Below are 27,606 nucleotides of genomic sequence, written 5' to 3'. Positions count from 1 at the left end.
AATCGTTAATCCTGGCGTGACAATAGAAGTATGCTTTATTTAAAAAAAGTCAAAAGCAACTAAATTATCAAATATAACAAAAGCCACCAAACAGCACAACCTTTCCTTATCTACAGCATAGTGATGCCTAAAAAATAGCATTTACTGCAAGTTGAGACAAATATATTTGCAAATTAATACATTATCCATAATGACAGCAATACATTCCTACATCTATTTACAAAATATATACAAGGTGGAAAATTCGCTTAAAATAACTTGAAATGAATTCCAATACTGTTAAACTAATTAAGCATGGTGTCACCTTTGGTTAAATCATTTGATTTAGTTAATACAAACTGTCTACCACGGTAGAAGTTGAGGTGAAACAATAGAAAGCTCAGTAAATTACCAAAAAAAAGAATATATCTCTGCAGTTCACTTTACTTTCTTCACTTTAAAATGGATCCACTTAGAGTAGTCATGTAGACTGCACTTTGCTTTGAGTGTAGTTTATGAATGCCATGTCATGTTGGGATTGAGATGACATTGCATACCCAGTCAAATATCACCGACAGATTTATGGTTTCACCTTTGCCATTTAACGCGTGTACTAAACTATTATACATTTTTGTCTGCATTAGATTAAGATAAAGGAATTAATTTTCTCCTCTTTGGATCCCTAAAGTAAGATGATTCTTGTTCCATTTTATAAACAATCTTGTTGACACAAATGAAACTTAATGTAATGAACATCTTGTGTTTTGCGACACAATACAAAAGTATTTCTGTGCATTTTTTCCACTAAAGGTGTACATCCTTCATTATTTTGGCCTAGTTATGCATGAATTATAAATCAGATAATATATATCTATATTTTGAGACAATCTATTATCTATATATAACACTGACAGTTTACACCTCTTTCATAAAATATATCCATTTCTATAATCCTTTATTAAATTATGCAGAGTAATTATCTATCAATTGGCAATTAGCACCATCAGAACAATATATCTAATCTAATAGCCATTTTATTGTGCTGTCTATTCCCTTTTACATGATGCCTCCCATTGTTGAAGAATGAAATCATGCAACACCTATGCAGATTTCATGAAACGATGGACGGGCAGGAAATGCTATACAGATCCTTTGCCAAGTGTTAGGGCTGGCATTGCAATTTGTGATCATGCTGTTTATTTACCTCCTCGGGATCAGTTGGGAAGCACATTCACTTCTGCCACCAATCCCTCAACCACAATTTACATGCTTGGGTTTTTTCTGGTACCAATAATATCATTTTCAACATCACATTGTCCAGGGGAACATCATTGTGCCTTCATGATGTGATTGTGTGTTACTCGTTGGGCTGCTCAGCAGTGGCACATTTGTCTTCCGTTGGTCTCATGTTGCCAATGTCCTCGTACATGGCCGTCTGCATAACTTCCAAACCCTAGAACAAAACAAAACAGCATTTAAAAAAATAAATCATATTTCTGATAACACTCCAAACATGCAACTTATTCATGCAACTTAAAATGATTTGGCATTATAGGGAAATGTGGGAATCGGTCATGTAAATGCAGATGGTATCTGTTTATCTTAGCATCTTGTTCGTCATGGACATTGTGGGCTGAAGGGCCTGTTGCTGTGCTGTATTGTTCTATCTTCTGTACACCATACATTAATGTCAATCTTATTCCAAAACTACGTTCTTACACAGTATCAAGATACCTCTACTGATAACTAAAGAGTTACAATTACAGTCTGTTAACCAAAGTTAAACAGTCTCAATCCCAGTCCCAGTGGACACCCGTACATATCTATAATTACATTCTGAAGACTTAAGAGAAAAAACCCCTTCCAATGCTGAAGTAAATCAAATCTTTCAAGATACAAGTATAAATCATGCAATTTATAAGTACTGCAACTCTCTTTACACTGGCATCAGCCAATCTTCCCTGTCCCGCCTGCAACTAGTCCAAAACGCCGCAGCCAGACTCCTGACGGCACCCGAAAAAGGGACCACATCACCCCGATCCTGGCCTCTCTCCACTGGCTCCCTGTGTGGTTCTGTATACATTTCAAGACCCTCCTCTATATCTACAAAGCCCTCAATGGGCTTGCCCCCTCCAACATTAAAAGTCTTTTCACCCACCACTCCACCTCTAGGTCCCTCAGATCGGCCGACTTGGGGCTGCTGAATATCCTGCGGTCTAGGCATAATCTTTTAATTTTAATTTTTTTAATTTTAATTTTTTTAATTAAAAGTACAGTAAATTACAGTAATACACATCACATATATATTATTACATTTGTTGTACCACTTCGTTTTTCGAGCTTTAAAAAAAGGTAGAAATAAAAGAAGTAAGGAAAGTGAGTAAGAATCGTGAAGGTGCAGGAAAGTGTTGAGAGAAGAAAGCCCCTTAGGGAAGAAGTTAGAGAAGGAAGTAAAGAAAGAAAATAGACCCTAGAAAGAAAAGAAAAAAAAGGAAAAACAATCGCTCTATTATAACACAAAACTCCGCAAAAAAGGATATACCAACCGTGTTTTTTTTATTTTACCAGATCCTGGTACCATTTATATTTTAAATTACTATTGCACCTTATGCCTGTAATAGTTCCATAAATGCAGACCACGTCTTTTGGAAATGGTCTGCTTTGCCTGCTAGGAGGAGTCTCATCTCTTCCAGGTGTAGTGTTTCGAACATGTTAGAAATCCACATTTTTATTGTTGGTATTGGAGCATTTTTCCAAAATTTGAGTATAAGCTTTTTTCCCCATTATTAGCCCGTAATTAAGTAAGTTCTTTTGAAACACGTTTAATTCGGGGTTACCTTCCGATATTCCAAAAATGATCCATTCTGCTTTTGGTACAAGTTTTATTTTAATTAATTTTGTGAAGATTTCAAATATTTTGTTCCAGAATTTTTGGATTTTTATACAAAAAACAAAAGAGTGCGCTATGGTAGCTTCTTGTGACTGACATTTATCACAAATGGGTGAGACATTGGGGAAAAGTTTATTTATTTTAGTTTTTGAATAATATAGTCTATGTAATGTTTTAAATTGAATTAGAGTATGTCGTACATTGATCGAGCATTTATGTGTTTATCCCAGCTCTCTTTTGAAATTTTTATAGCTAGTTCTTGTTCCCAGTCTCTTCTAATACCATCGGTTGTAGGTATTTCTATATTTAAAATAATGCATTCTAGGTCTAGGCATAATCTTAGGGGCGACTGCGCCTTTGCGGTTGCAGCTCCTAGACTGTGGAACAGCATCCCCCTTCCCATCAGAACTGCCCCCTCCATCGACTCCTTTAAGTCAAGACTAAAAACTTATCTATACTCCCAAGCCTTTCCTGACATCCACTGAGTGAGGGCTATATGTATATATGTATGTAGTTTGTTTGTTTATACTATTCTTATAACAAATGTAAAGCACTTTGGCCAACGAGAGTTGTTTTTTAAATGTGCTATATAAATAAATGTGACTTGACTTGACTTGACTTGAAATCATATGAACATGTATAATCCGTAAAATTAAAGAAAATAGAACCGTTCAGCATAGGAACAGGCTCTTCAGCTCACAATGTCTATGCCAAACAGGATAGTCCAGAGCCAATTTTCCATGTTGTAAGGAATTAAGGTTCTTGTACTAAATTGACCCATTGACTAATTTGACTAATTTAAAGATGTTACCCTTTCAAAGGAAGGAAGAAATGTGATGCAAACATATACAGCACAACTGAGAACTGTGCCAAATATATTTGTACCCTAATGTAACGTGCTGAGAACGCCAGGTTTGAAAGTGTTTTAATCAATATTTTTAATAATCTCAGTCAGATGCTCTTGCTTGGGGATGGAGCTCAGAGAGCTGTGTAGAGTTCAAAGATACAGTATTGAAACAGGCCATCGTCCATGTCTTCGATCACCTGTTCACACTAGTTACATCATCCCACTTTCACATCCACTCCCGACACACTAGGTGCAATTTGCACGACCAATTAACCTCCAAATCCTTACGTCTTTGGGATATGGGAGGAAAGAAGAGCACCTGAGCACCCATGCGGTCGCAGGGAGAACGGGAAAACTCCACCGAGAAAGCACCCGAGGCAAGGATCGAGCTCGGGTCTCTGGCACTGTGGGCAACAGCTCCACCAACTATGCCACTGTGGCCGCCTGTACATGTGACATTGTCAGCTAATAGGTACTGACTTTAAATCATCTGAACATTTCCACTCCCCTTACCTACTCTCACCTCACCACCTCCAAACATACAGCCTTCCGCTCACTCTGCAGCAACCCTGACATTATCATCAAACCCCACCGACTCAGGAGGTGCGGTGGTAGTCTGGCGTGATGACCTCTACCGCATTGAGACCAGGCACCAGCTCTCGAACACCTTCTCCTACCTATCCTTGGACCATGACCCCACAGATGAGCACCAGGCTACAATCTCTGATTATATGACTTCTGGCTGTCTGCCCTCCACAGCCTCCAACTTTATAATTTCCCAGCCCCGCATGGCCCGGTTTTACCTTCTCCCCAAAATCCATAAATAGAACAGCCCTGGCAGGCCCAGTGTTTGTGCCTGCTCCTGTCAAACTGAAATTATTTCCACGTACCTCAACATCCTATCCCCCTGGTCCAATCCCTCCAGACCTATGCCCAAGACACCTCGCACACCCTTTGTATCTTTAATGACTTCCATTTTCCAGGCCCCCACTCCCTCATCTTTATTAAGGACATTCAGCCACTACACCTCCATCCCCCACCAGGAAGGTCCAAAAGCCCAGTGTTTCTTCTTCGACTGCAGAGCCCACCATTTTCCCTCTATGAACACTGTCCTCCATCCAGCAGAGCTGGTCCTCACCCATAACTTGGGTTGCCAACTAGGGTTGCCAACGTATGGGACAAATCAATTTAGCCCAATATACGGATGTCCCGGCTAATACGGGACAGTTGGCAACCCTACCCATAACCAAATGTGCAGGAAAGAACTGCAGATGCTGGTTTAAATTGAAGGTAGACACAAAATGCTGGAGTAACTCAGTGGGACAGGCAGCATCTCTGGAGAGAAGGTTTAACAGGTCTGGGTTAAGATGTGATCATAGAGTGGTCTGAAGAAGGGTCTCGACACGAAACGTCACCCGTTCCTTCTCTCCAGAGATGCTGCCTGTCCCAGTTACTCCAGCATTTTGTGTCTCACCCATAACAACTTCTCCTTCTACTCCTCCCACTTCCTCCAAATCAAGACCTGGCTATGAGCACCTGCAGGAGCCCCAGTTATGCCTGCCTCGATACCCTACTCCCAATTCCATGCCCAAGATGAGTTCCATACCAAGACATCCGAGATGTCCTCATTTTTAGGGAATGCGTGTTCCCCTTTTCTATTATAGATGAGGCCCTCACATTGGTCTTCTTGGTGCCCCGCAGTTCCGTCCTTGCGCAACAGGGACAGAGTCCCTCCTAGTCCTTACCTTTCACCCCATCAGACGTCACACACAACACATAATACTCTGACACTTTCGTCACCTCCAATGGGATCCCACCACTAGCCACATCTTCCCATTTCCAAGCCATTCCACTTTCCGCTGTGACTGCTCCCTGGTTAACTCCCTGGTTAACACATCCCTTCCCCCAAAACCACCCTCTCCCAGATACCCTCCTGCAACTGCAGGAGATGCAACACCTGTCCCTATATCTCCCGCCTCGACTCCATCCAGGGACCCCAGCAGTCCTTCCAGGTGAGGCAGAGGTTCATTTGCACCTCCTCCAACCTCATCTACTGCATCCGTTATCTTGGTGTGGACTCCTATATGACGGTGAGACCAAGTGCAGACTGGGCAATTGTTTTGCTGAACACCTTCGCTCAGTCCACCTTGGCCTACGCAATCTCCCAGTTGCCAAGCATTTTAACTCCCCTTCCCATTCCCATACTGACCTTTCTGTCTTGGGTCTCCTCCACTGTCAGAGTGAGGATGCATGCAAACTGGAAGAACAGTACTACATATTTTGCTTGGACAGCTTAAAAGCCAGCGGTATGAATATTGATTTCTCTAATTTCAGGTAGCCCCTAAATTCCATCGCTCTCTGCCCCTCCCCCACCCTAGTCATCCAGTATTCGCATCCATATATCCCTCTGTTATCACCTCTTCCACAGCCATCAATGGACCATGGTGGGCTCCACTTTTCCTTGGTCAGTTCTGAACCTTTTCATACCTCTAGTTTCCCACTCCCTTGACTCTCAGTCTGAAGAAGGGTCTCGACCCGAAACTTCATTTTTTTTCTCCAGAGATGCTGCCTGACCTGCTGAGTCACTCCAGCATTTTCTATCTTCTGACTTTTCAACTGGTCTTTTTTAACTGACAGGAACTCAGCACACCAAGCCTATCAGTTCCTAATCAGTGCCTTCTGTGTGTGCTAGCCCTGACTGAGAAATCAGCTCTTAGTTTTGCAGAGCTGTGACTCCATCAATGCTTTAGTGATGTAATTCACACCTGTATTTACATTATCCAGCATTATGACATAAAGTTTACATAATTGGGAAATCTTGAATCAGTTAATGTGCAGAAAATACAGGTGCATCACAAATGATAGTTAGATATTTACCGATATTCATGCTGTCTTATAAAGACAAACAAATAAATTATAACTATATTAATTAACTAATTATAACTGATATTCTTCCTATTTTATATGGATATATATATTATACTTGTGCAGTACTTGATGGATTGTTCTGTTGGTACAATGAAATTAAATGTAATGAACCTGTATCTCTTTAAGACAAGGCTAATTTATTTAGAGTGTCAGGTCAATAAAGTGTTAATTGTTATTCTGAAATGTTCTTCTGTTGATTGGCAGTAGTTTAAACAACACAACCTTTCACCTGTGTTGGTGGCCAGCTTTTGTTCAAAAACAACTGTGAAATGTTTGGAGTTTTACATCCCCTTTAAAACTAGCTTTACATGTTAGATTTCTCACAGTCAGGTCAGGGGGAGTTCCCCCCGCCACGGGTACCATGTAATCCTGTGCGACCTGGTCCATGGTCGGATAGTCGGCGACTAAACCGTCTCCCCCACCTGGTTTGCCAGGTGAGGAGAGGGCTGTGGGCCCCCAGCAGGACCAAAAACTAGATCTGTCAAAGGGCAGATGGGCTTCTAGTGAGCCAACGTCCATCCACACCCAGTAGAAGTTGCGATCAATGTCGTACATCGCATTGTAAGGAATGATGATAAAGCACACACACCAAAATCCTATACTTCCAGCAGTGGAAGTCTGCAGGTACTGGAGGACAGAGATGTGTGGTGCGTCCATCAACGTTCCCATTGGAAACCAGCTCCACTGCGTGGCTAATGTTTTCAATGATGATCGTTACAGTCATGATTTATTACTGTTCCATAATGCTTCATGCAATTAGGAGCAAACTTTGATTTTATCTGTACATGCATGGAATGTGAATATGGTTACACCACTATCATTTATTGCCCATCCTCAATTGCTGAGAAGAGGATGGGATGATGAGCCATCTTCCTGCACTGCTTCAGTCAGTGAGCTGAAGTATGTCCATCAGTATTGTTAAGTGAAGAGTTCCAGCACATTGACCAATGATGTTGAAAAACCAATGTTTCCAATGTTGGACGAGTCCAGAACCAGGGGCCACAGTCTTAGAATAAAGAGGAGGCCATTTAAGACTGAGGTGAGAAAAAACTTTTTCACCCAGAGAGTTGTGAATTTGTGGAATCCCCTGTCACAGAGGGCAGTGGAGGCCAAATCATTAGATGGATTTAAGAGAGAGTTAGATAGAGCTCTAGGGGCTAGTGGAATCAAGGGATATGGGGAGAAGGCAGGCACGGGTTATTGATTTGGGACGATCAGCCATGATCACAATAAATGGCGGTGCTGGCTCGAAGGGCCGATGGACTCCTCCTGCACCTATTTTCTATGTTTCTATGTTTCTAATAATGTTTTTCCATATCAGGGTTGAGGATGACTAGAGGCAGAGGGAGCAAATAGAGTCATAGACTCACACAGCATGGAAACAGACCCTCTGGCCCAACTCATCCTGGATGACCAAGATGCCCCCTGTAGGACATTCCCATTTGCCCATGTTTGTCCCAATTTTCTTAAAGGTTCTGAACATTTGTCAAATATTAACACTCCTGTTTTTAAAAGTATGCTGACAAAAGCTCAGGATATGTACAGTACGTTCCTGTTAGAGTGAAGGGCAAAGCAGGCAAACGTAAGGAAGAAGGATGAGGGAAATTGAGGTATTGGTCAAAAACAAAGATGCACCGGACAGGTATAGGCAGCTGGGATCAAGTGCATTCCTGTAGGAGTTTCGGGAACAAAAGTGTAAACTGAAAAAGGAAATCAGAAGGGCAAAAAGGGGTCAGGAGACAGCTCTGGTGGGAAGCATTAAGGACAATCCCAAAATATTTTATAAATACATAAGGGGGAAAAGGGTAACTAGAGAGAGACCGGGACCTCCCAGGAATCAAAGCGGTCACCTCTGTGTGGCGCCACGGGAGATGTGCAAGGTCCCCAATGAGTATTTCTCCTCTGTATTTACTGAGGAGAAAGACAGCAGGATGTAGAAACTTGGGGCAGTCAATGGGAGTGTCTTGAGAGCAGTCAGTGTTACCGTCGAAGAAGTACTGAAGGTACTATCGTGTATGAAGGTAAACACATCTCCAGGGCCTGATCAGATATATCCGAGGACATTGTGGGAAACTAGAGAGGAAATTCCGGGAGCCCTGGTTGAAATTTATGAGTCGTCCTTAAATACAGGAGAGGTGCAGGAAGACTGGAGAGTGACAAATGTTGTGCCTCTATTCAAGAAGCACTAAAGGGAAAATGCTGGGAACTATAGGGCAGTGAGCTTAATATCTGTAGTTGGTAATTTACTGGAGAGTATTCTGAGGGATAGGTTATACAGGCATTTGGACGGACAAGGGCTGATTAGGGATAGTCAACATGGTTTTGTACATGGGAGGTCGTGTCTCACAAATGTGATTTTGAAGACGTGACCAAAAAGGTTGATGAGGGCAGAGCTGCAGATGTTGTATACATGGATTTCAGCAAGACATTCGACAAGGTTTCACATGGTAAGCTGCTCTGGCATGGGATGCAAGGAGAGATAGCTGATTGGATAGCAAATTGTCATCATGGAAGGAAGCTGAGGGTGATGGTGGAAGATACATTTCTATTCATTTGCAACTCAAATGTTTATTGAGATGCTTCTTAAATGCATGTTCTAGATTCCAACCACCCTCCAGCTGCCAGGCTGCGATTTCTACAGGATGATCTGGTTAAAAATCAAATCCACAGGTTGTCCCATGACCCATGCTTAGTGCAACTGATAAAAATGTTCATGCTGATTTTAATAGCATAAATAACATTCATATGAATAGAATCGACATTGTTGCTGAGATGTAAAATACCCCTCTTGTTTCATACCTCATACATATGGTAAGCCTCATTTTCATCATTATCGTTTTTTGTCTGGTTGTCCTGTAAAGAATAAGAATGATTTTCATAACTTATTTGTCCTTTTCTGAATTGTAAGTTCACACCTTCGACAGTTGAAATAAATGCCTGGGTTGGACTTGAGCAGAAGATGAATACTTCCAATATTAAATGGTATGGTACTTTTTTGTTTATTCCTTTATTTGTCATATGTACCAAGGTACAGTGAAATTTATTTTTGTATACAGTTCAGTACAAGTATTTGACTCTATAAACGCAGGCAGGTGGGACTAGTGTAGCTGGGACATGTTGGCCGGTTGGGGAAGTTGGGCCGAAGGGCCTGTTTCCACACTCCATGACAGAGGTATCACTATACATCAGCACTTAGATACATATTAGATAAGCATCTCAGGATCTCAATGTATGGATCTGTGATAATCATTGCTGTGGAAAGCTGTCAATTCTGTGGTGAACACTGGCACGTGATCAGCCATGGTCATATTGAATGGCGGTGCAGGCTCGAAGGGCCGAATGGCCTACTCCTGCACCTATTTTCTATGTTTCTATGTTTCTATGTGACTGTCTAGATGCCAGGGAGCTGTGGTCTCAGCCACCATTGCATCTGAATGCAGAAGTCCCAAACCTGCTGACAAGTTGCAGCCGGCACATCTGCCACTGAACTCTGCCAGGCACACGGGCAGCATCACGGTAGAGCAGTCATCACACAGCTCAAGCAATCTGGGCTCTATCCTGACCTCAGGTGCTGTTTGTGTGGAGTCTGTACGTTCTCCCTGTGACTAGAGAGAAGTAGATGGGCAGGTGAGTAGGAAATAAATTGTGAAGTGAGTTTGATGGGATTACGCTAAGACCTGGCACAGACTCCATGCAACAATTGAAATTCTATTTCCTTACGAATATGAGCTAGCTGGCTATAGATAACTGGGTGTGAATGGTGAGAAGGCCCTACTCAGTAAAACTATGGGCCGTCACTTATTAATGTTTTGTTTTCAACTTTTGTTTTCAACTTCCAAATACAGGTCCACCACCAATTTTCAAGCAACTGGTGGTCCAGCACCTCCTTTAATCCAGACAAAATTTTGAGAGCGCCCTTAAAATCCCTCCCCCCCTGGAAGGCCCCCCGAAAATGTGGCGGCTAGGCCAGATGAGGCAGTCCGTGTCTACTTCACCAGGAATTCTGCGGCCGATCGATGGGTTGAATTTGTCCCGGACGGCCGGTGCTCTGGAACTCCGGCCTGGCTGGAGCCAACAGATCCGTTCCCATTGCTGGGGTAATGGGGAGAAGGCAGGAGAATGGTGTTAGGGGGGAGAGGTAGATCAGCCATGATTGAATGGCGGAGTAGACTCGATGGGCTGAATGGCCTAATTCTTCTCCTATCACTTATGACCTTGTGAACTTATGACCTAGCCATCTTTGCGGGTCGGTATCTTGGCCCCTCAGCCGTACAGGCAGACTATTCTGGTACCATGCAACTCATCTCGGAGGCCGTAACCTCTATTGGTCTTGCATTAATGATCATCCAGAAGGACTCTGGAAACAAAGGTGCCGGAAAATGGGTGGTTGTCCTGTACCATCTCAATGGTCCAGGCAGTGAATAGAACGGGAAGGAGAAATGTTAAGTAGTTGAAAGGATAAATTGCTGTCTACTTACTTTGTTCAAGAACAACATTCCTGGCAAAGTGAGACAGAGCATCAGCAGAATTCCCTGGATTAAAATCAACATGTCTTTCATTGTGGTCGCAGTCTTCATTTTGTTCACTTCAGTGATTTCTGAAGGGAACATATGGAAAAGCATTTTTTACAACAGGACACCATTGTGATCCATCTCAGCACAATACGTGAGGAATACTGACTGCATTCATCACAGATTTCTATCTCCATCTGAACAGTTGCCCTCCACCTGCATGATTGATCTATCAGTATTGGTGGTATTGATCAGTATTGATCTATCAGTACAAAGCATATTGTATCATGTCCCTCTACTCTATTGCTTAATCTATCATGTGATTTCACCAGATCATACCTGTAACAGATTTACATTGTATTGTGGTGTTTCATGCCCTGCTTGTTCTTGTGAATGTAACAAGGGAAGAAACCATACACAAAGTGCTGGAGTAACTCAGTGGGACAGGCAGCATCTCTGGAAAGGAATGGGTGACTTTTCGGGTCGAGACCCTTCTTCAGACACGACCCGAAACATCACCCATTCCTTCTCTCCAGAGATGCTGCCTGTCACGCTGACTTACTCCAGCACGTTGTGTCTATCTTCGGTTTAAACCAGCATCTGCAGTTCCTTCCTTCACAAGAAACCATACACGTTCCTTCTGCATTATTTACCAAAGTGTTCAGGTGACTAATCTTTAATTCTAGATCAGTTCAGGCAGGTTGCAATTTCTGTAGGGACTGTACCTTACTCAAGCATATTTGCATTTAAGCTCCACTGACACCTGGTACACAGGAAGGTCGAAAGAACGACTAATTATATACATAAGAGGAAATGTCTGTCAGGAGTTATTCAGATAATTCTTACGAGCTTTCTCTATTCTCTACTCTATCCCCAGCCAGTCATTTGCAGAAAACGTGGTATTGACCATTTACCCCATTTTCCTGGCGTTTGCTACATTTCCGGGAGGAAATTATAAGAGTTAAGGGCCTGTCCCACTTAGGCGATTTTTTAGGCGACTGCCGCGATTGTCATATTCATTGCAGGTCGCCAAAAAAACGGTGACTGTAAGCCCCTACGACCTACAAAAATATTAAAATAACATTAACATTTAAATTATCTATAATATAACTTTAACATACAACTGTGCATCCAAAAATATTATAATAACATTAAAATTTAAATTATCTGTAATCTAACTTTAATGGACTTCACCAATGTCATCACCGGCAACTACCTACGTCATCCTGGTGTCATCCTGGCGATATCCTGGAGACACCAACTACATCATGCTACATCATGCTACATCATGCTACATCATGCTACATCATGCTACATCAGTCTACTCCCATTGGTGTCAAGCCAAAGTTTTGAACATTTCAAAATTCGGCGGCGACCAGAAAGACTCTACGACTCTTTGGGGGACTGAGGAGATCATACAGTCGCCACCCCGGCAACCATGTGGCGACAGCCTAGTCACCTGTAGTCGCCTGTAGTCGCCTAAAGGGCCTGTCCCACTGTACGGGGTAATTCAAGAGTTCTCCCGAGTTCTCCCCTGATTCGAGCTCGTGTAATGTACGTAGCGGGTACGTAGGGGCTCGTACGAGTAAAAAGTGACGATTTTTTTCATCGCGAGTATTTTTTTACTCGTGGACATTTTTCAGTGTTGAAAAAACGTCACGAGTTTACTGGATTTCCCAAGTACCTACCGTTACTTGGTACGAGCCGCTACGTGACATCCACAAGCTCCTATGTACCTGCTACGTACATTACACGAGCTCGAATCGGGGAGAACTCGGGAGAACTCATGAAATACCTCGTACAGTGGGACAGGCCCTTATGTGAGACAGGCCCTTTATAGTGAACATTGTATTTTATTTAGTTACATGTCAAGAAAAAACTGACTCCATCGACTTCCATCCAAATGTTCTTGTTTCGTGTGGGAGTTACAACTGATCACTAAAGGTTTGCATTTATTTATTGAAGTTCTGTCATGAGTATTTTTGTTAGATAATGCATGACAGAAATAATTCTAGAGTCATACAGCACAGAAACAGGCCCTCTGGCTCAACTTGCCCATGCCAATCAGGATGCCCCATCTACACTACTCCCACCTGTCTGTGATTGGCACATATCCCTCTAACCCTTTCTTCAATGCACTAAATTCTACTTCAATGTACTAAAACCATGCTGTTTGTGAGGGTTGCAACCATAGAAACATTTCCCTAGAGATTTGCATGTGCATTTGCATGTCGATTGATGGCATTGTACTCGACCTGTGCCCTCCATCCACATTCATTCTAAAAACATAGTAAATCCAGAAGCAAATCTCAGAATGCCAGTTTGAACAAAGTGAGTCAGTGAACAAACAACATGGCTGGTAGAACTAATGTGAAAACATTGTGAAATCACCCACTTAGGTTCACAAAACAGAAAAGTACTTTGTAATTAGTGAAAGATTGATGTTCAATAGCACCACGGAGTTCTTGCACACGAGTTATAGAAAGTGAACATGGTGGTCCAACAAGCGATAATGGAAATAAATGATGTCTTTGAGTACAGAAGTAATGAAGTCATGCTGCACAATATAGGGCCTTGGTAAGACTGCAACTAAAGTACAGGTTTGGTCTCCAGAAGGAATGCATTTGCAATCAAGGGAGTGGAGTGAAAGTTCACTTGACTGGTTCCAGGGATGGCAGGTTTGCTGAATGAGTTCATATGTCACAGGAGCAGAAATAGGCCAGCCGGCCCGACAACTCCACCATTCATTCATAGCTGATCTATCTCTCCCTCAACCCCATTTTCCTGCCTTCTCCACATGACTCCTGACATCCTCACTAATCAAGAATCTGTTAATCTTCTCCTTAAAAATACCCAATGACAGCCTCCACAGCCTTCTGTGGCAATAAATTCCACAGATTCATCACCCTCAGACTAAAGAACTTCCTCCTCATTTCCTGTCTAACAGCGTGTCCTTTTATTTCGAGACTGTGATCTCTGATCCTAGACTCTCCCACTAGTGGAAACATCCTCTCCACATCCTCTCTATCCAGGTCTTTCACTATTTGGTAAGTTACAATGAGGTTCCACCTTATCCTTCTAAACTCCAGCGAGTACAGTTCCAGTGCCATCAAACGCTCATCATATGTTAATCCAATCATCCCTGGGTTCATTCTCGTAAACCTCCTCCGGACCCTTTCCAATGCCAATACCTTCTTCCTCAGAAATGGGGTCCAAAATTGCTCACAATACTCCAAATGCGGTCTGAACATCGATGAGGAGAGATTCAATTGGTAAGGTCTGGAGTATTCACTGGAGTTTAGAAGAATTGGATGAAATGTCATTGCAACTCAGAAAATGCTTGTCAGGCTGGATTCATGAAACTGTTTATCCTGGCTGATGAGTCTAGTACCAAGACTCACAGTCTGAACATAGTCTAAGTTATGTCTTCATTCAGTGGACGGTGCATCATGTGTAGGACTGTGGAGGCTCACACAGAAATTCATTCAGAACAGAGTTTATTCCTTCACTGATTTGGATATTGAAAGAATCAAGGGATGTGGTGGGCAATCTAGAAAGATGGTGCTGAGATGGAAGTTCAACCATAATCTTGATATATGGTAGAGCAGGCTTCAAGAGCCTTTTGCTTGGCCTGGCTCCGGCGGCGGTGAGCCTCACAGCCAACGGAGCCTCATGGAGGTGATGCAGACATCTCCCAGGAGGCCGCAGAGAAGCCTGGGCCAGAGCAGGAGCCCCACGTTGACAGAGCCCGTGGCCAGCGGAGCCTGGGTCGGCGGAGCTCATGGTCGGCCCCTGGCTCGATGCTACGGAGGTGTCAGGAGGGGATCTGGTGCCGATAGTAGTGGGGTCAGTGTGGCTGTCAATGAGGATGCCACCCAGCAGATGAAAATGGACCACATGGCAGTGAGGACACTCTTTTTGTGGCGACTATTTGCATACCTAGAGTAATAGCAAGGAATTTCACTGTGACTTGTCACATGTGAAAATAAAGCATTCATTCATTCATTCATTCACCCGTAGTCAGGATTGAACCCAGGTTTCGGTGCTGTGAGGCAGCAACTCTACCGTTGCACCACTGTGCTGTCCCCAATAAGTTGTAAAATAAGTTGTCCTTAATGTGTGTGGGATAGTGTTTATGTGGTCGGCGTGGACCTGGTGGGCCGAAGGGCCTGTTTAAAACTAAACGCATTTAATTATAATGTGTTCGATGGTGTTCCATCATCTTATTACCATGTTCTTCTTCAAGGGAAATGAGCTCCAATCTGATTAAAGTGGAAAGCCTCAATTTACTTTTACTGGTACCTCAATATCTTTTATTTATAAGATGGAGACATGAGCTTTGCACAGCACTGCAGGTTTGATATAAGCAACATCATACGATTTTCTTGTCCTGTCAATTCCATCCACCCATATTTTTTCTATGACTCGGCTTGTACTCGCTAGAATTTAGAAGATTGAGGGGGAATCTTATAGAAACTCACAAAATTCTTAAGGGGTTGGACAGGCTAGATGCTGGAAGATTGTTCCCGATGTTGGGGAAGTCCAGGACAAGGGGTCACAGTTTAAGGATAAAGGGGAAATCTTTTAGGACTGAGATGAGAAAAACATTTTTCACACAGAGAGTGGTGAATCTCTGGAACTCTCTGCCACAGAAGGTAGTTGAGGCCAGTTCATTGGCTATATTTAAGAGGGAGTTAGATGTGGCCCTTGTGGCTAAAGGGATCAGAGGGTATGGAGAGAAGGCAGGTACATGATACTGAGTTGGATGATCAGCCATGATCATATTGAATGGCGGTGCAAGCTCGAAGAGCTGAATGGCCTACTCCTGCGCCTATTTTCTATGTTTCTATGTTTCTATAATTGAACTTTTACATTAGTGCCTATTTAAAAAAATATAGTCTTACTCCTATTAAGTGCTTTCTGTAACCATGTACCCTTATGCCAAGATCTAATGCCTCCTTCACCCCAGTGCCTACTCATGCAATGCCAGAGTGTTATGGCTCACTACCAAAGTGACACTTTCTTTTTCAATGTTAGATAGGAAATGGAAGGGAACTACTTGGAGACATAAATTACTTTGGAGTTTCTTTGCTTTCTCACCCAATATTTGAAAATAAAGTAAGACACCTGCACCAAAGTCTATCTTAAACTAGATTGAATTCAAATGTTAATATAATTAGTTAATACTGACATAAATATAAGTTGTACTCTTGTTGAAATAACCTACAAAACGCCTTTTGCTTTCTTAATTGTTCTCATCTATTTTACTTATCTCTGCCTGCATAACATACTCCATCTTTGGCTCACCTTCTACTGAAACTCTCATTCATGTTTGTGTATTGTTTGATCTGACTAACCAAAATCCCTTCTGGCTGACCTCACCATTATTCTCTGTATCTCACGTCCTAATCTAGGATCAAGTTCAATTTGTCCATTCCCAATGAACACAGATCTTCATTGGCTTTAAGTCTGGTGAGGCCTTGATTGTGTTGTCTTTATTTTGCAGTTTGGTCTGTAATGTCCCTGTCTCAGTTCCTTCCCTCAGTACTGCAACTCTCTGAGATTTCTGCATTCATCCCATTCCAGTGTTGTGCATGGCCAATTATAATAACTCAACAATTAGTGGCTGTGCTCCTGATCCCCATGCAATTCAATTCAATTTGGGAATGGCTTCCCATCTACACCACCAACCTATCAACAATCCAGATCCTCCCACAATCAGGAAACTGTGGTAAATTGGTTATTTTGTAGTTCTAGCACAACGATTTCAATCAAAAAGCACCCTAACTGCTTCTTATAGAATCTTACAGGATCTTATAGAAACATATACAATTATAAAAGGACTGGACAAGCTAGATGCAGGAAAGAAATTCCCAATGTTGGGCGAGTCCAGAATCAGGGGCCACAGTCTTAAATGGCCTCCCCTTTATTCTAAGACTGTGGCCCCTGATTCTGGACTCGCCCAACATTGGGAATTTCTAGAACTCTATTCCTTGGAGCGCAGGAGATAAGGGGTGAATAAAGTCATTAGAGGAATATATTGGGTAGAAGCACAAAGTCTCTTTCCCAGAGTAGGGGAATAGAGAACCAGAGGACATAGGTTTAAGGTGAGGGGGAAAAGATTTAATAGGAACCTGAGGGATAAGTTTTTCATACAAAGGGGGTGGGTGTGGAACGAGCTGCCAGATGAAGTAGTTAAAGCAGGGACTATTGCAATATTTAAGAAACAATTAGACATGTACATGGATAGGGCAGGTTTAGAGGGATATGGGCCAAATGCAGGTTGGTGGGACTAGTGTAGATGGGAGATATTGGTCAGCGTGGACAAGTTGAGCCGATGGTCTTGTTTCCATGCTGTGTGACTCTATGACTCTGTTAATCTTATTTCTCTCTCTGCCTGAACTGCACTTTTCAGTATTGTTTGTTTTAGTTTGCAGATTGACAATGTCTACAATTTTTGTTGCTCTCAAGGGCACAGATCTAATCTATCTAGTTGCAATTTCCTTCTCAGCTGAGGCGCAAAGTAAACAGTAAATGAGATTGAAAGTAATACTTTTCAATGGAAAATTTTCTGATTGTACTGTTTTGTTCGAAGGTTGGAAGGTGTTGGAATAATGGCTCAGATTTTATTTTCCTGACATAATTTAGTGACGCCATAACTAAACTAGACGTCTAATTATCCGCCTATTTGGAAATTTCACTGGTTTGGCATCTGGCTTGTAACGTGATGTTCCTATCATCCTCTTTAAACTCACCCCCTTTAAAGTGCCCCTTTCCTCACCTCCTTCTAAATTCACCAGGGCACTCAATCCTGCACTCATTTTAAACTACTCGGACATAATTTGAGCAATCCCTATAAACTCATTGCAGACACACACTTCACATACCTCTTTTAAACTTCTGTTTAATTTCATTCAGAATCTGTTTCCCATACTCCCATTAAATTTATTGAACTGCATTTCCTGCAGACTCTAAATTCGCCAGAGCTTTCTTTCCCTAACCTTCCTTAACTTTAGAGGGTTTGCTGGATAATTTATTCCAATACTACTAGAGTCCCTGCCTCACAGTGGCAGTGCCCCAGGTTCGATCCTGACCTCGGGTGCTGTCTGTGTGGAGTTTGCACGTTCTCCCTGTAACTGCATGGATTTCTTCCAGTGCTTCTGTTTCTTCCCACATCCCCAAGATGTGTGGTTGTGTAGGTTAATGGGCCTCTGTAAATTGCCTCCAGTATGCATGGGGTAGATACTAAAGTGGGATAACATATAACTAGTGTGAACAAATGACTGATGGTTGGCATGGATTTGATGGGCCGAAGGGCCTGTTTATAAGCTGTATCTTTGAAATCAAATCAAAATGAAAACATGTTTTAAATGTGTTTGAGTATCAAAGGCAGTAAAATCCAATAGTTGTCCAATCTGCCATCTGAGCACCACCAACATCCCGAGTCAGCTGGACTAGTTACATAGAAAATAGGTGCAGGAGGAGGCCATTCGTCCCTTCGAGCCAGCACCGCCATTCATTGTGATCATGTCCCCTATCAATAACCTGTGCCTGCCTTCTCCCCATATCCCTTGACTCCACTAGCCCCTAGAGCTCTATCTAACTCTCTTGAATTTAAACCCTAATGTTAATCTATCAAATTTGGACTGGGAGATTTTCTCAACTGTTGGATTTCGATACTGAACATACAATAATTTTGCCTGCTAAAAAAAAAAGGTTACACAGTGGTGTCATGAAATTCCTTGTGAACCAGGTGAGTTTAAATGAAATCCTTGAATTTACAGGGAGTGGTGCAATGGGGGCTGGTGTGTTGAGAGGAGGAGGCAAACGACACTCAACAATCGTGATTGCCAAACAATGGGGACTGTGGTTGCTACAACAGCCTGTGCTGCTGACCAAAATCTTCACCTTGAAAATGAGGGTGACACAGTCCAGTTGTACTTTACTTTATCCCAATTTGCACATTTTCATTGCTATTTTCAATTTACATTGAACAGCATCACCACAAAGGTTTTGCCTGAATTTCAGTTTTACTCTAAATTGGTGATGATACTGGCCCGCCACGAATTTTCCAGCAACTGATGGTCTGGCATCTCCTTTAATTTGGGCAATATTACGAGAGCGCACTCGAGATCTCCTCAAGTAGTTTCCCTGAAAATGTGGCACCTAGGTGCTGTCTGTACGGAGTTTGCACATTCTCCCTGCGACCGCGTGGGCTTTCTCCGGGTGTTCAGGTTTCCTCCCACACTCTAAAACATGCAGGTTTGTAGGTTAACTGGCTTTGTTAAAATAGTAAATTGTCCCTAGTGTGTAGGATAGTGCTAGGGTACAGGGATCGCTGGCCGGCGCGGCCTCGGTGGGCCAAAGGGCCTGTTTCCGCGCTGTGTCTCTAAAACTAAACTAAACGAAAAATAAAGAGGAATTCATGGAAAACAAATAAAATTGCAGATGTTGGAATATGCATGAGTTATGAAAGAAAAAATATGAACTCAAAGATGTGTATTCTAAAAGTGTTAACACAGCAGGTGAGCATCCTCATAGGTTATTGCTTTTACTTACTTGGTTGCACGCTCACTTCTGCCGCACACTGAACTATCGATTTGGTGTCTGTTTGCAATTTGCAGTAGTAAATTCCTGAATTAAATTTTTTTGCATTGAAAATTCTCAGCCAGGCTACACAGTTGTTGTTTGTTGTGCCTTTCAATTCAGTAGTGGTTTGTCCGTCTTTATACCATTTGATTTGGCACGTAGCGTTATCAGGCAAGTTGTCAAAGGTACACCGCAGAGTCACATTGTTTCCTTTGATAACGGCACGGTACGGCTCAGAGTAACTGACCTTCTGCTCCCCACAGAACACACCTGAAAGCAAAACAGACAATACACATGTATTTCTTTCCTGCAATGATTTAAAGTAATAGAGGTCGACTTGACATCACCAGATTTTCACACATTATTGGTGACTAAACTAATTAGACTTTTAGGCTTTGGACTTTAGGGATACTACATGGAAACAGGCCCATTGGCCCACCGAATCTGCGCCGGCCAGCAATCACCCTGTACACCAGCACTGTCCTACACACTAGGGACAAGAGTCATATGGACTTGCAACGGATATTAGTCACTAAGTAATCCTGAAGTGGAGGACCAGAGGTGAAGAAAGGGAAAGGAAATCTGAGCAAGGAACCTTGCGAAAGTGAGAGCAATAATTGTTGAGGTTAGCAACAATGGCAATTAAACTTTCAAGTTCTGTACAAGAGTTCAAAGCAGCGCTAATATAATCATCAATGTACTGGGAAAGTGGTGAAAGAGGGGGATCGAGAAAGAAAAGGCATTTTCCCCACACCCTACAAAAGAGCATTGTAGCTTGGATCCATGTGCGTACCTGTAACTAAACATTTGCTGTGGAGAAAGTGAATGGATTTCATGTTTTATTTAGTTTAGAGATACAGCATGGAAACAGGCCCTTTGGCACTCTGAGTCTGCACCGACCAGAGATCCCCGCATACTAATTAGACCCCCGCATACTAACACATCCTACACAGACTAGGGACAATTCCCAATTATACCAAGCCAATTAACCTACAAACCTGTACGTCATTGGAGTGTGGGAGGAAACCGGAGCGCCCAGAGAAAACCCAAGCAGGTCACGGGGAGAACGTACAAACTCTGTACAGACAGCGCCCGTAGTCGGGAATGAACCCGTGTCTCTGGTGCTGTAAGGCAGCAACTCTACTGCTGCGCCACTATGCTGCCCCTGGGGGTTGTTCAAGTTTAGCCAAGATGAAGGGGACTTTCTTCTCCACCCCATTTGTTCTCTTTGTCATTCTCTCTCTCTCTGCAAAAAAACATACTTCTAACTTTTCCTAGATCTGTTGGGAGGTTTTCAACCTGAAATGTTAACTCTTGCTTCACTTTGCACAGACATTCTCACATCTCTTGAGAATTTACAACATTTTATGTCTTTAATTTAGGAAATTCATTTGTGGCATTACAAGAATTTACAGTGTAATTGCATGAAGTAGTTACAAATTGCAGCCACATTACAGCCTGTTGCATTTTCCCTTCATCCATTATGGAAGATCAGGGGGAAAATACCAAGTCAAGGTCCTTTTGGGTGCTGGGGATGGCAAGAGGATGAAATTGTGTGGGTGGTGGAGGTGGGGTGGGGGGGGGGGGGGGGGGGTGTGTAGGGGGGGGGGGGTGTAAATGGGGTTCTGAATGGAGCCTGGGTGGTGTGGGTGGAGGAAGAGCGAGGGTAAGAAATATTACCCAGGAGAAGGAACATTAGTTGGGAGCAGTGTGGTGCAGAGGAGGGGTTGATGGGAGGAAACATAGAAACATAGAAAATAGGTGCAGGCCCAACACCACCATTCAAAATGATCATGGCTGATCATCCAAAATCAGTACCCCGTTCCAGCTTTTCCCCATATCCCTTGGTTTCCTTAGCCCGAAGAGCTAAATCTAACTCTCTCTTGAAAACAAGAGATTGCTCCTCAGATGTGGAGATCTGGTTTGATGCGATCTTCACCGGATCCAGAGCCAGTTCGGAGGATGCGATGAATGTTTGATTGCCAGATTTCAAGACACAGCATAGAAACAGCCCCTTTGTGCCAAGTCCACACCAACCATCGATCCCAACATACAATAGTTCTATGTTATTTCTTACCCACTGCCTATGCACTAGGGGTGATTTAATGAGGCAAATTAACTTACAAACCTGGATGTCTTTGAGACGTGGAAGGAAACAAGTGCATCCAGAGGGAACCCACAGAGTCTCAGAGAGAATGTGTAAATTGCACACGCAGACAGCACCCAAGGTCAGGATCGAACCCAGGCCTCTGGAGCTGTGTGGCAGCAGCTCTACCTGCTGCACCACTGTGCTGCCAAGGTTGTTAAGGTGAGATAGGGATGGTCACCTGAGGTAGGTGTGGGGAAACATCAAGCAGTGTATTTTACTTGTAATAATTAAAGGGGTCACACTTGGCTCAGATTCCCACTGCAGGGCAGCACCCAGCTACAGGCGATCCCTTTAAAGGCCACTCCTTCAGGTCCCTGGATTGAGGTCACCCACTGCACAATTGATGACGATAGACTTGGGATGAATTGTAACTGGGAATCCCTGGCCAAATGTTCCTTGCATTATGATTTCAACTTGAAGTGGTTGTAAGTTGACCGTCTGAAAATAAATGCATTGTAGGTTTCCAAAATGATTCCCACCTAATCATTTGATCTAGATTTATCCAATTGCTCTAGTGTATATACCTTTGTAGAACAAGTGGCCAGTGGGAAAGCATGATTAAGTTGGTGTCAAATAACAATACTAGCTAATGAGTGCTTAATGAGTGACTATGATCATGTAGCAAACTTGTGCTGAATGCATGATATAGTTTAGCATTGGATATATTACATGTGGTAACATGGCAATGCAGGGATGTAATCTGTGATGATCTGTAAACTTGGAGAGTGATTGTTGTAGGTAGTTGTACATTTTCCCCTTCTAATTTATCCATGATCAAGTGATGGAATTCATGTGAGGCTTGGTTGACAATGTGACACAATTAAGCTGAAAGTGGGTACAACAAAAAACGCAAAGTGCTGGAGTAACTCAGTGGGTCAAGCAACATCTCTGGAGAACATGATAAATGATGTTTCCAGTTGGGTCCCTTTTTGTTAAAACAACATCGGCAATTTGTTGTTTCTCTAAATGTGAGCACATTAAGGTATCAATGGTCAACAAATATTCCCTTCAGTTACTGACAAGGTTTAATCACAGGTGAAACAATTTATTCCCTCTGTTGTCTCTAGGCTACTTTTCAATTGGGTGGGGAATCAGAGAAAGTTCCATTGCTGTGTGTGGGAAGGAACTGCAGATGCTGGTTTACACCGAAGATAGACACAAAAAGCTGGAGTAACTCAGCGGGACAGACAGCATCTCTGGAGAGAAGGAATGGGAGATGTTTCGGGTTGAGACCCTTCTTCAGATTCAAACAGAGCAGGTGCTCCATTACTGTGTGTACTGGTACATCGTCAGCTCACTTCAGGTTTGCACTGAGACCACAGAATGTTGTCTCTTGGGCAGAACAAGTGGTGATGCAAGACCACAGATGCACAAAGAAGTTATGTTCAGACAGGAACTTTTTAAACTCATGCTGTACAGAGATATCTGCTGCTTCTTCCTGTCCATTTGCACAGAAATCACTGTTTACTGAGCTGTAACTTGAGGCGCCTTCTTGTACCTAATCTAACATGTTTCAAAAAGCTGCAGTGAAATTGTTATCCTTTCCAGTACTAAGAAATTTACAAATCAGTAAATGCATCTATTTTTTTCTACTGTGGCCTCTTCCTGTTTGCTATAATTGTAAGGTGTTCATGTTGAAATGTTTTTCATATTCTGGATCAATAATTATGCTGAACATTTATAGGAAAAAAACAAAGATGTGTCAAAAATCTTTTGGACAAAAAAGCTAAATTGCTTCTTTAATACCCTAGACTGTGTTACAGCACGGAAACAGGCCCGTGGGCCCACCGAGTCTGTGCCGTCCAGCGATCTCTGTACACTAACACTATCCTACACTCACGAGGGACAATTTGCAATTATACCAAGCCAATTAGCCTGCAAACTTGTACGTATTTTGGGAGAAAACCAGAGATCCTTGTAGTCATCATCCACACACTTCAACAATTGGGTGAGAAATGAATGAATAGGAATAAAAGAAGATTATTTAATATTGAGAGACAGTTTCAGATGGGGTGAAGAAAGCTGGAATAGGGGAGAGGCAGGACAAAACATGGCAGGTGGGTTGACGCAGGCGAGGGGGGTGATGGGCAGATAGTTGGAACAAAGGCCAGAGATAAGAATGGAAGGTGTGAGACAGATTTGAAGAGTTGCGGATTGTGAAGGCAGAGGGTGGAGCATAGCAGGAGGGGGTTTGGGTGAAGGAGAGAAATAGGTGGGGGTACAGGAGACGGAAGGGGTGGGTAAGACTGGGTGGGGTGAAAGGTGAGGAGGGGTGGGGGTAGTCTGGAGTGGGGGTTAAGTGAGAAGAAACCTAATAATGGAAAATTCAAAGTTCATACCGTTGGGTTGTAAGTTACCCTATTTATTGGATGTGAGAAGTACAGCCCTTTTGGGGGGAAAAACACTTTGATTGGTATTATTAAAACAAGAGAAGGGATTACTCTATAGTGCCATGAACATCTAATATCTAAATTTGCATCACAAAAAAAATGTAACCTTAAATTTCTTGCTTGTTTGAAAGCACAATTTAAGACTGAAATACGTGGAAATGAAGCCTACAATATCCCATGAATCTTTGAACTAATGCATAAAGAAAGGGCACAATTAAATCACAAAACTGCATGTTCAGTGCACCCTGCACACTTTGGTGTGGGATACCTGACCACAGCAGGAGCTTTCGTTTAGTTTAGAGATACAGCGCACAAACAGGCGCTTTGGCACACCAAGTCCACATTGACTAACAATCACCTGCACACTAGATCTATCCTACATACAAGGGACAATTTACACAAGCCAATTAACCTACAAATTTGCACATCTTTGGAATGTGGGAGGAAACCAGAGCACCTGGAGAAAACCCACGCGGTCACGGGGAGCACAAGCAAACTGCGCAGACAGCACTCGTAGTCGTCATTGAACCCAGGTATCTAGCGTTGTGAGGCAGCAACTGTACCATTGTGATGCCCTTTACAGGCAATGGATTCAGATGAGAAATTTCCTATGCCTCCATGAACACACATGAGCATGGGTCACCATATTTGCACACCCCACAAAGAAAGAAGAAAGAACCTTAGAGAAGGTAGTCACTGGATCCATTAAATATGATTCAAGGTGGAGTAGTGTGAAGAAGTCTGAAGAAGGGTTTTGGCCTGAAATGTTGCCTATATCCTTCGCTCCATAGATGCTGCCTCACCCGCTGAGTTTCTCCAGCACTTTTGTCTACAATATGATTCAAGGTCTAGTTTCATTGCTGGATTTGCCCTCAGCAGATCAGATGAGAATATAGCTCTGTGAATCAAACTGAAGCATGTGGTAACTCTTTGATTCAGGCTTGCAACTTCATTCCAGGCACGTACCATTTTCTAAACATGTTTCGGTTCTAGAAAATTGCAACCGGAATGTCAATGATGTGTTTCATGCTCATTAGCGTTACTCCCACGTAGCCAGTACCTTTATGTGTCAGTGTGTCACAGGGATGAAATGCATACTGTAATTCACTGAAGCATGCTGCATGCACATAGAACAGGATAGATTAGACTGGACCAAAACACCTGCAGAAATTAACTCTATCTCGCATCTCATATGCACATAGAACTGCTGCCAGTATCACATGAGCCGCCTTTCCGAGATGCCCAGCATACCGTTCTGTGACGCGGAGAGGCGCGTACTGTACAGGCTGCTCCTGCACACTCTCCACTTCCTCGCCCTCGTCTTTCGTCCAGACACACCCTGGCGGTCCGTGTTACCACCTGACGAGGGGAGCGGTCCCCAGTGGAGGTCTATCTACAAGGGAGTCATCGGGGACCTGGGGTGGAGAGTATTGCACAAAGCCGTGGCCTGTAATAGGTATTTGAGCCAGTTCACGGACTCTTCCCCTGCTTGTCATTTCTGCGGTGAGGAAGAGACCGTGTTCCATGTGTACATAGAGTGTGAGAGGTTGCAGCCACTGTTCGAATATCTGAAAGGGCTGCTCCTCAAGTTTTGGCTACATTTTAGTCCAACACTATTAATTTATGGGCACCCGGTGCAGAGGGGGGAAGGATGGGAGGGAGGAGTGGGTCTCCCTGTCGGTCTGCTCCTGGGCCTGGCCAAGATGGCCATTCGCGGGTCCAGGCAGCAGGCAGTCGATGGCCACACACCGGTTGCTTGCCTGCCCCTTTTCCGGGGTTACGTCCGAGCTCGCGTGTCCCTAGAAAAGGAACACGCGGTGTCCATGGGGACTGTGGAGGTCTTCTGTGCACGCTGGTCACCACAGGAGGTTGAATATATTATCGATAATAATGTTAATATTTTAATTTGATAATTTTGTTTAAGTGTTAAGAGGGAACACGTGGTGTCCATGGGGACTTTGGAGGCTTTTCATGAATACTGGTCGCCGTTGAAGGTCGAGTGTTTTGTTGATAAACGGAACACTCGACCTTCAACGGCCATTCGTGGGTCCAGTTGACGTTGACGTTATTAATTTGACGATCATTTGTTTGTAAACTGTCAGCATAGGCAGTCTTTGATTGTGTTAATACTCTATGTTTATTTTTATTTTTTGAATAAAAGTAGTTTCATAATAATAAAAAAAAAAAAAAAAAAAGTATCACTGATAAATGTTTAGATAAATAAAATATCTCTTGTGCAGGGTATAAAATGTTGTCATGTTTGATGACAATACTATAACTGGAATACAAAAATTCAAACTGTTCTCTTGAATTTTTACTACAGTTGTTGGCGGGAACTTTCTAACAGTAATTGTAATTATAATAGTAATTACAATATACTTTATAACAGCAATTCCAATTTAGAAAGGACTTAATCGGCGGTAAAACACTTAGCAACATCCTACAGTAACTAATGATCTCAGCCTCCTAATCCCATTTTCCTGCTTTCTCCCCATAAAACTTGACACACGTTCTAATCAAGAATTTACCAATTTCTGCCATGAAAATATCAACTGACTTGGCCTCCATTGCCCCTCTGTGGCAATGATTAACTACTCTCTAAGTTCCACAGATCAACTACCCTCTGACTAAAGAAGGGTCTCAACAAAATAGGCTGGCCAAAGTTACAATATTGGAAAATAAAGAAACCTAGAAAAAACTTAATCTGAAATGTATTGAACAGCTAAATTGCAGGAAACATTTATTAGACCAGCCAGAGTAGGAAAATATCTTCTTTGCACGAAAACTAGCTGACCAGATGCCTATTGCCCTAACTTCCTGTTTTTATGTTTGTACAGATTTACTATGAGTAGCCAAAGGACTCGGTAAATGTATAATTTTAATGTATAATTCTGTCTTAAGCCAAATATTAAGTGCTGTATGCCAGCAACATTGATGAGCTTAAGGGACCATAGTTTAAGTGATAACACTCTGACATATTAAGAGCTGCAGATACAGAACATACTGAATTGCATTTGCAGAAAGGCTTTGTTAATTTATAAACATGGACAGATTAGACTGAACAAAAGACATACAGAAATGAACACTACTTTGCATCTCAAAGACAATTTCAAAGTGCTTCAAGAGCAAATATTACTGTGATGATAAGTTGAAAATACAGAAAGAGGCACTTACCAAGAATCCAACTTGTAAAGGTGAGCATGAAGATCAGGATATTTAATACTGGACATGATTTCCCAGTAAAGAAAGCCATTGAGTAATCAAATCAATAAATGTGATGTTTCTGCTTGTGTACTTCAAGCCTTGTTTGCCGATAGCATTGC

General features: G+C 42.6%; 1 protein-coding gene across 1 annotated transcript; it reads right to left on the bottom strand.

Annotated features, from left to right (window-relative positions):
- On the bottom strand, positions 1-27,606 carry LOC116982100 (B-cell antigen receptor complex-associated protein beta chain-like). Its single transcript, XM_033035416.1, has 5 exons — positions 27,458-27,606; positions 19,715-20,014; positions 11,123-11,241; positions 9,444-9,497; positions 1-1,432 (listed from the first exon to the last, which is right to left on the bottom strand). Exons 1-5 carry the CDS (start codon positions 27,534-27,536, stop codon positions 1,337-1,339), a joined length of 648 nt encoding a protein of 215 aa, XP_032891307.1. The 5' UTR covers positions 27,537-27,606; the 3' UTR covers positions 1-1,336.

The sequence above is a fragment of the Amblyraja radiata genome, chromosome 16, assembly GCF_010909765.2.
Source record: "Amblyraja radiata isolate CabotCenter1 chromosome 16, sAmbRad1.1.pri, whole genome shotgun sequence".
Classification (NCBI taxonomy): domain Eukaryota; kingdom Metazoa; phylum Chordata; class Chondrichthyes; order Rajiformes; family Rajidae; genus Amblyraja; species Amblyraja radiata.
The sequence above is the reverse complement of the archived record's forward strand: the minus strand, read 5'-3'. Positions and strand labels throughout refer to the sequence as shown.